At 39.4% G+C, this 10,000-nt stretch overlaps 1 protein-coding gene across 5 annotated transcripts in view; it reads left to right on the top strand.

Moving 5' to 3' along the window:
- The first annotated feature begins 1,180 nt into the window (after positions 1-1,180).
- The window catches only part of LOC136845221 (TNF receptor-associated factor 3), a 126,521-nt gene continuing 117,701 nt past the window's right edge, over positions 1,181-10,000 (top strand). Inside the window, exons 1-3 of one of the 5 annotated variants that reach the window (XR_010855117.1) lie at positions 1,181-1,310; positions 1,551-1,663; positions 2,162-2,370. Coding sequence is in view for 2 of the 5 variants with exons in the window: in XM_067115295.1 (XP_066971396.1) it covers positions 1,657-1,663 (7 nt within the window). In the remaining 3 variants the exon portion in view is untranslated. Of the gene's footprint in view, positions 1,344-1,550; positions 1,664-2,161; positions 2,371-10,000 lie in introns of those variants that run through there. The other 4 variants (XR_010855116.1, XR_010855115.1, XM_067115295.1 and 1 more) reach the window with 4 other exon arrangements.

Here is a 10,000-nt window from a genome sequence, read left to right as displayed (position 1 = left end):
TTGGGACGCTGTGATATTACTATCCCAGGCCATTGGCCCTTCCTAGAGCAGTAATCGCCAATTATAATGACGAGACTCATGAGTGAGATGTTGCTTCGTTGTATTGTGTTGTGACAATGTCTGAACATAACTATGGTTTCAGAGTGGAATAATAAAAAAAATGAGTATGATAATAACGATAATCCTAATAATATTTTTAGAGAAGTTGAGCCTCTGACAAACCCGGCGTCTACCCACAGTAATGGGATTACAAGCAAGCTGCTACGTTATGGTGATTAATAGACAATAATAACGATTTTGTACTTTCTGTTGGGTTGTTTTCTCTTACATAAACTGAACCTCGAAATTCAGTTTGATGAGAGATACCAAAGTCTGCATCCCTTGGCGAATCATGACTAGAAACTCAACTGAATATTCAGTCTGATAGGCCTCAAGCAATTCGTCCTTGATATCAATATAATTGGACGTTTAACTCATTTACAGCTGTCATTTTCTTTTCGTATGAGGAAAGTCCATTATAGTGTAAAAAATATAATTTTACATGATTCAAGTAAAATTTAATCCAAACGTACACATTCGTTACCGGGGTCTAAGCGATGTCAGGCAGGGCAGCCGATCGAGGCTACGGCCTATCCCAACGCCAAATCAAAGTCCTTCAAAAGAAGGCATCGTGCTTACCCCATATAAAAATGGGAAAAAAACACGTTAAAACGAAGAACGTATATGAATCTTTTAAAATTTCCTTTTACTGTTTTACAAGTGACATGATTTTTTTTTATTTCAGCAATAGTGATTGTATTTATATGTCTGTTCATTATATTTCATTATATTCATTAGAACGCTGGGACTGGCAAATGTCCCACATTCAGTCCGATATACGCAAGAAAATGGAAGAGGGAAGTTTGAAAACTTTACAGTATCCTGTCTGATTTTTTCACACATCCTTTCGTACCTACGATTGTAAAGAAAAGTTTTTAAAAGCTACCAAAGAATGGGAGGCCATAGCCCACGAAAGAAGAGAATTCTGAATGGAAAATGCAAAGCCTAATATGAAAAATTTCATCCCAAACGGCTGAAATGTCATTTCTGCTCGTCCCGCCGATAGATGGCAGCAGTGAAATTACCGCGTTTCCGTGGTCCTTGGCTTCTTCGAATTCACAGTCGTTCAGATGGTAATCTACGGATAACGATTAACGGCGCTGCGTTCCGGTGTTTACCTCGGCGCATTCAAGCAGTTTTAATCGGTCCCGTTTCGAGAGTTTGAGTTGATCGGTCTAGTTTGCTCGTTTGTGTTAGTGTTTGATCTTGAGGTGAGGATGAAACCTCGGTAGACGGAATTCCAGGTATATAGTAGATATATTTGTTCGCCTGTTGTTAGGCTTTAGTTTGCGAAGTTGCTTTCGTCAGTAGTTAAGTATTTTTAATATGAATGCAATAGAGGTTGGTTTCATAAGGTAGTGTGGTCATAAAAATACTTTTGTTCCTCGGTAAACCGTCGCGTCCCATAATTTTTTCGGTGTTTTTATTAATCTCATTTTTTTTTTTTCTAGGACCCCGTTTGCTCGTGCTCATCGCCATATCCAGCAGTTTATGGATGGCTTGATAACCCGCCTCATTCAACGAGTTGGAAATGTATGAGGAAATGAAACCTGGAATATGAAAGGTAAGCTACCTACTTTAGTCTCTAATCCAAAACTAGACCTCCACCCTTTTCAGGGGCGGTGCCCCAGAAGGGGTGGAGGCATCTCCCTTGAACTTCTTATGATAGGTCGGAAGACCTGCTATAAAAAGTTCTTGGGGGATAAAAAAAAAAAAAACTTAGATAAGGTGGTGAGTTTTCAAGCTTAAGCTTTATGAACAGTTCCTTTAAAGCATATCGGAAACTAAGTATATCAGAAACAAAGCTTTCATTATGAACAGTTCCTTTAAAACATTTCGGAAATTTCCTTGACTAGATGAGCTGTTTAATCTTCGGCTTGACACGATAAGGAATCAGTGCTATTAAAAGAAATATTGTTTGGATTTTCTTAATGATTGCAGCTTCTTGATTAGTTTTGATACCTCGAGCGGAATTTAGATCCATTATAACAATCTGGAACTTAATTTTTTTGTAAATAAGGAAGGTCTTAATGATTCTGATGGAGTCTTTACTTCTCTGAAGCTATACGCTTCATTTCAGGGTTCCATCGAGTAGCCAACCTGTACTGTAGCGTGTCCAGAACCCTGTCTAGAATCAACGAATCGAATAAAATTGTCCTGGGAAGTTTGACAAAAGAAAATGGTGGGTGGACAGGCCACACGGTTTAGCCTAACTACTGTATATTAAAAAGGTGTTTATATTCCTTCTTTTCAACAAAAGTTTTACTCAGTCGATGTGTTTTTACTACCATAATGTAATTTTTTTAGTGTTAAATTTCTTTGATTTGAGTCTTAAGTAAATTTGAGTTGCTACTTGACTCTAGTCTAGTCTAACATCAAAAGGTCTATGAAAAGGTAGTTTACTGTAATTTTCAAGGGTTAACTGCATTTGTGAAGTACTTTTGGGTCTTATTATTGATAGTAAGTTGACAATGAAATGTCATTACAAAGTCCCTACAGTACTTGAAGGCATGGACACGGCGGCTGTTATCGTAGCAGTGAGGTTATAAAATTGCCTCGACAAAATGAGTTAGGTGTAACTTGTCCTATTTGTTCACTGGCAAAGCTTGGTTAACAAGAAGTTTTTGGTCAAGAACATAAGGGCCTTGTTGGGTTTGAAGTGTACAGTAACTGGTTTTTGAGTAATTAATAAACTGGGCTGCTCCACAAATCGTAAGTGTGACTTCAGAGCTAACGAGGTTGAACAAAACTAAAACTGCCTTTATAATACGAAAGACACTGCTGTTGATTTGAGAGGGAAAATTCTTTCAAGTTAACATCTCGCCGATCTTGTTATTGACGTAACTGGTAGGCTCAGATTTTAGACAGTAAAAGTTAAAAATAAACATATGCTTGGATAAATGACTTGCCTAAGAGTAAATGAGTACTAATGTAAATTATATTGAAGATCGTTATGGATATGAAATTAGTCTGTTTTGAAGGTGTTGGGTACTATGTTACAATAAGAGGATAACTGGTTAAACTCATTTAAGAAAATAGTGGAATTTGAAATCCTAGAGGGCTCTCAATCTATATTATCGTAGCTAGTGCTCTGATGATCCTCTAAAGTGAGTGGGTCTTGAGGTAAAAGATGCAATTGGAAATCTAATGGGCGACAGCACTTGTTCGTGGTAAGGCTGTCACCGTTTCAGGCTGTTAAAACTATCGGGTATGGCAGCGTGGAGTTTAGGGAATAACCGCGGCTTCTCAATTACCAATAATATGGACTTACATTTGGCAGGCAGAAATGAGATTTGCGTGTCAGTGATATGACTGTTGAAATAGGTTATTCCACTCTTTGTATTTGGGGGAACCTTGATGCATTGGAGTTTACATGGTAAATATAGCTTGGGCTTGAATTGCACGATCTGCACAGACGTTACTAATTTAACTTATGTCGGTATATACAATAGGCGCTGCATGTTTATTCACCCCAGAATCTTGCTTTATAGGCAGTGTGCAAATCTGTCAAAATGGTAAATAAAGATTCGAGGGTGCTGTGGAGTTTTAATACAGTGTAAGAGTTTTCTGTTTAAAAGGTAGATATTTCATGGTTCGCTATTCGTGACTTTGAACAGGGGTAGTCCAAAGAAGCTGTTACTGTATCTTAAAGAAGGTATGTCTTTTTGAGGACACGACCAAAGAGAGCAGCTCTCTCTCTCTCGGATTTGTATTGGGCGAGAGAGAGAGAGAGAGAGAGAGAGAGAGAGGGAGAGAGAGAGAGAGAGAGGGAGGCAGGCTGGCTCTGGTTTACGTAAAATTCGAGTCGGGAGAAAGTACGTAATTTGAAGAGAACTTGAATTTAGGCCTGTATGCCTTTAAGTAGTTTATTTTAGAAGTGGGATTTGGAGTGTGCCCACCACAGTAGGTTGTTTGAGCATGGTGGGGCAAATTATAGTCAGCCCTGCAGATTTTGAATTGCACCTCGAAGGTAATTCTGTGATTGGTACACTGTTACGCATTTCTACAAATTTGGGGATTTTTTCAAACCAGCATATAGTCTTGAAACTTTTTTTTTCCATAACCTCATCCTATCTTAACATTTTCCTTTTCAATAATCATATCAGTCACTGTCTTGATTCTTCGTACTGGCGCAGGAAGTCTTTAGGTCCCAGTCTAGGCGGTGGCCGGTATAAAGTCACTGGAAAAGGTCACAATTTTGGCTATAAAAAAAATTAATTTATGGTGGCCGGTAATAGCCCCAGGCAAATATTTACAATATATTTCTTCGGCGTCATTAGCTTTGATACAGTCTATTTTTTTTATGGTAGTCCTCAAAGGTGGACACACATACCGGGTTAAAACTATTGGGGGTCACTGTCTAGGAAAGATTGCGATATTTTTTTTTTTTTTTTTACTTTTTTTACCTGTCGCCTTTTTTTTACCTGGATTCGTCTAGGCATATGTCCAAGATTATCAAACACCCATCTACTAATTGGGATTTTCACTCGTCTCCATTAAGAAGGTTCCTAAACTGGTTTCAGGGTCTTCGTTCTCAGAGGCATTCTGGTTTGAATTCGTGGTGCTCTTAATTCAGATTCGATTTAATTTGTCGTACGAGAAGTGGGAGACATGATCTTTATAAGGAAGTACCTGATTGGAAGTTACCCTAATTTGGAATCATAACCACCTAAGGACCAGTAAGATACCTTGTTTGTACACGATCACAATTTTGTTAAACTTGGCACAAGTACGTACAACATTCAAGACGTCGTCTTATACAAAATTTTCCTCTCTCTCTCTCTCTCTCTCTCTCTCTCTCTCTCTCTCTTGCTGTTGTTTACGACTTTACAAAATTCTTCCTATCGTAAATCATTGCATAAGAGTTCAAACTCACTTTAGGAAGCAAAGAATCATTGATTTAGGGAACCAGTTATGATATGTATTTCTTCTGAATACTCACCGTAGGGGGTTAGTGCCGGCTGTGCACCACACGGGGTGCACTGTAGGCATTGCTGAAGGTTCTTTGCAGTGTCTCTTCGGCCCCTAGCTGCTGCCCCTTTCATTCCTTTTACTGTACCTCCATTGACAGTATCTTTCATTTTGTTATCCACCCTCTCCTAACAATTATCTCATAGTGCAGCTGCGAGGTTTCCTCCTGTTACACCTTTCAGACCTACCCACCATCATTTCCTTTCCAGTGGTGAATGACCTCATAGGTCCCAGTGCTTGGCCTTTGGCCTAAACTCTATATTCCATTCCATTCTTCTGAATACTAGAGCTTCATTACTCTGGAAATCGAGTGGTTTCGTCCCATAGGGGTTAGTGCCGTCAGTGCACCTCACGGGCGGTAGACTGTAGGCATTACTTGAGGTTCTTTGCAGTGTCCCTTCGGCCCGTAGCTGTAACCCCTTTCATTCGTTTTACTGTACCTCCATTCATATTTTTTCTTATAACTTACTTTCCACCCGCTTCTAACAATTGTTTCATAGTGCAACTGCAAGGTTTTCCTCCTGTTACGCCTTTCAAACCTTTTACTGTCAGTTTCCGTTTCAGCGCCGAATGACCTCATAGGTCCCAGCGCTTGGCCTTCGGCCTAAAGTGTATATTCAATTCTGTTCTATTCAAGTGGTTTCGAGAGCATATCAGGCATCAATTCCATTTCGTTCAGAAACCGAGTTACGCGGAATCCGTGATTTGGAGAACCTATCATGAGACGTCTTTCATTAGTTTCCAGATCTCTCCTGTTTTAAAAAACAGATGGTTTTGAAACTACAAGGAAACATCTCCATTTAGGCTAGAGACCCAGCTCTTTGTTGGGCGAGTCGGTAGAGCTGTGGACTGGCACTTCCCAGGCCCGAGTTCGAGTCTCCGGCCGGCTGATGAAGAGTTAGAGGAATTTATTTCTGGTGATAGAAATTCATTTCTCGCTGTAATGTGGTTCGGATTCCGCAATAAGCTGTAGGTCCCGTTGCTAAGTAACCAATTGGCTCATAGCCACGTAAAATAAGTCTAATCCTTCGGGCCAGCCCTAGGAGAGCTGTTAATCAGCTCAGTGGTCTGGTAAAACTAAGGTACACTTAACTTATGACGAATGTTATTTTTTTGAGAGCATAAAATGCAGCGTCTTTCTTTGAAAGCCGTATTAAGACACAACTTAAGTTTGATTAGAAACTTTACTATGAAGAATCTTTTACATGTCTTGACTATAGTTTTGATAAATGATTTAGGTAATGTTGCTCTTTCTAGGATAACGGGCGAAGGAAATGTATTTCTCAATATATTTACAATAAGTAAAGTAACTTTCCCATCTAGTACACGTGTTGTTTAAATAGGTAAAATAATGCTAAACTTGTTCGTTGTCCATGTAACCAGGAACGAAGGGCAGATATGACGTTCGATTCATAATGGCAATCTATAAAGTATTGGAATTATTGCTAACAGAAAGTATTGGACGTTATTGCAACCCAAGAAATAACATTGACGAGTTGAATTGTACTCTTGTAAAAGGAATATCGAAACTGAATCCGACATAAAAAATTCTGCTACTTTGATCGAGTACAATTTACGGTGACCGGTAATAAAGCCACAGAAAAAAAGTCACAATCTTGGCTACGAAAAAAGTCACGGGAAAAAGTCACATTTGTGGTGACCGGTATAATAAAGATACAGGAAAAAAAGTCACAATCTTGGCTACGAAAAAAGTCACAGGAAAAAAAGTCACATTTATGGTGACCGGCAATAAAGATACAGGAAAAAAGTCACAGCTTTGGCTACGAAAAAAAGTCACTGGAAAAAGTCATTTATGGTGGCCGGTAATAAAGTCACAGGGAAAAGTCACAATTTTGGCTACGAAAAAAGTCACAGGAAAAAAATTCACATTTATGGTGATCGGTAATAAAGTCACAGAAAAAAATTCACAATTTTGGTTACGAAAAGTCACAGGAAAAAAAAGTCACATTTATGGTGGCCGGTAATAAAATCACAGGAAACAAGGTCAATTTTGGCTACGAAAAAAGTCACAGGAAAAAAAGTCACGTTTATGGTGACCGGTAATAGTCTCAGGAAAAAAAGTCACAATTTTGGCTACGAAAAAAGTCACAGGAAAATAAGTCACTTTTATGGTGGCCGGTAACAAAATCACTGGGAAAAATTCACAATATTTCGTGGGGGGTCATTCTTTGCTATTTACTGTCTTTTGTTTGGGTTTTACGGAAATCCCCAGCGGGCTTTTACTAAACACGCCACAAAGGTGGAGACATACCGGGTTAAAACCCATGGGGGTTACCATTAGCAAACCCCGTAGTTGGGAGGGCGGGGTTAGTGCCGTCTGTACACCTTACGGGTTGCACTGTAGGCATTACTGAAGGTTCTTTGCAGCGTCCCTTCGGCCCCTAGCTGCAACCCTTTTCATTCCTTTTACTATACCTCCATTCATATTACCTTTCTTCCATCTTGCTATCCTCCCTCTCCTAACAATTATTTCAAAGTCCAACTGCGAGGTTTTCCTCCCGTTACACCATCCAAACCTTTCTACTCTGTTTCCTTTCCAGCGCAGAATGACCTCGTAGGTCCCGATGCTTGGCCATTAGCCTATACTCTACATTCCATTCCATTCCACTATCTAAGAAAGATTATTGTGACTTTTTGACCTGGATTCCAGTTTACTTGAGGGGAAAAAACGGAGCGGTTTCAAAGAACAATCGAGCTAAGCCTTATCGCAGAATTAATTAAGCGGACGATTTTCTACCGGAATCCTTATTTATTTATTTATTTTTTTCCAGCGAAATGACAATAAAAGGAATAGAGAGGTAGGTCAGCCACGATATTAACATTAGGATGCCTTATAGAGACATTTTTTATGACAGTGCTCATTGGACTGCAATGTAATTTATTGTTTTCTGTAAAAGAAGACTATTGTGCCGGCTTTGTCTGTCCGTCCGCACTTCTTCTGTCCGCCCTCAGATCTTAAAAACTACTGAGGCTAGAGGGCTGCAAATTGGTATGTTGATCACCCACCCTCCAGTCATCAAACATACCAAGTTGCAGCCCCCTAGCCTAAGTAGTTTTTATTTTAAGGTTAAGGTTGCTTCTGGCAACGATATAGGATAGCCACCGCCGGGCCGTGGTGAAAGTTTCATGGGCCGCGGCTCGTACAGCATTATACCGAGACCTCCGAAAGATAGATGTATTTTCGGTGGCCTTGATTACACGCTGTAGCGGCTGTGCAGAAAACTCGATTGCGCCGAAGAAACTTATGGCGCATTCTTTACTTGTTTAGACGTGAAATGACATATATATGGTTGACGGTTTCATTTTTTTTTTTTAGATTTTTTTTTTCTCTGTAAATCCGCCTGACGAGAAATTTGAAAGTGATTTTCTTCGAACATATTATGTATAAGCTGATTACTTGGCAGTTTTTTTTATTATCTAATTAGATAGTTCCATATCAACACCACGTAATGGTTTTTATAGTTGATGACATGATATTTTGAATCCGGGTAAAAAAATCACAGGTAAATAGTCGCGTTAACTTTTCCTAGATAGTGACCTCCAAGGGTTTTAACCCGGTGTTTATCCACCTTTGCGCGGTGTTTAGTACAAGCCCCTTGGGGATTACCGTCAATACAAACAAAAGACTGTAAATTAATGTTACTTTATTTTTCCTGTGACTTTTCCTAGCCAAAATTGTGACTTTTTTCTGACTTTTTTTCCTGTGACTTTTCCTAGCCAAAATTGTGACTTTTTTCTGACTTTTTTTCTTGTGACTTTTCCTAGCCAAAATTGTGACTTTTTTCTGACTTTTTTTCCTGTGACTTTTCCTAGCCAAAATTGTGACTTTTGTCTGACTTTTTTTCCCTGTGACTTTATTACCGGCCATCGGTATTTTTCTAGGTTTTCCTAAACACGCTACTTACACATTAGTGATTGATATGATAACACATTTAATGAAATGGGCCTTAGCCTTAAATGGCCAGTTGTTAGTGTAAATAAACGGGCAACACTTTCCCCTACAATACGCAGTTACTGGCGATTCTTCGTATTATGCAGAACTTTTAATTATTGTTAAAAGTATATATAATTACCCGTACCAGTTTTGCATTTAATAGGCTGTTATTTCCGTACAGGATGACCTTCATATCCATTTATTTCCCTTCGTCGTTTTGCCATAGACACGAACCAAGTTACCTTACTTTATCATTATCTTCTTTTGAAAGTTCAGTACATAAAAATAAAGACACGTATAAAGGTGCCGTACTTTATCATTACCTTTCTTTCTAAAGTCAAATACATTTTAGACGTGTCTCCTTTTCTACCCAAGCAAAGCTATAAAGAGGGAAGAAGGCTACTGACGTAGTGTATATCGGGGAAAAATAAAGGGCAAGCAAGCTTCCTTATTGTATTTCTGGTAACAGCGACTCGGCCATAGCTAACGTTAGTAACAGATCTCCCGGAACCCGCATCAACGACGATCTCTTCCAGTCGTGTCTTGAAAGGAATTACCGAGTACCGTCATACGAATGACAGCCGTCTTAACATAGCCAGTGGAAATACTGTTTACTGAAGCTAGGATAGAGTTAAAAAGATGACCAGGAAAATGTTGAGGTAGAGATTAAAGAAGACTGGGAAATAGACGATAGTAGGAGTAACATGGATTGGCCTAATGGCCTCAGCGCTCCGGGCTTTGGGCTAAATGCTATACAGTCCTCCAGTCAGCCTTCCATTCCAATAAGAATCTCCCAAGGAGAGACGATATGTGAGGACACGACATGAATAAGAGCATTAGGCAGGAAGCATATAATGGAATTCCTCCGTTTAGGAGTAATGCTGTCAGTGCACAACGCGTGGTGAACTGTAGGTATTACTAAAGGGTGTTTGCAGTGTCTCCTCAGCACCTACTTATGAGCCTGTTGCCTGAGCT

This window comes from Macrobrachium rosenbergii, chromosome 13, assembly GCF_040412425.1.
Source record: "Macrobrachium rosenbergii isolate ZJJX-2024 chromosome 13, ASM4041242v1, whole genome shotgun sequence".
Lineage (NCBI taxonomy): Eukaryota > Metazoa > Arthropoda > Malacostraca > Decapoda > Palaemonidae > Macrobrachium > Macrobrachium rosenbergii.
The sequence above is the reverse complement of the archived record's forward strand: the minus strand, read 5'-3'. Positions and strand labels throughout refer to the sequence as shown.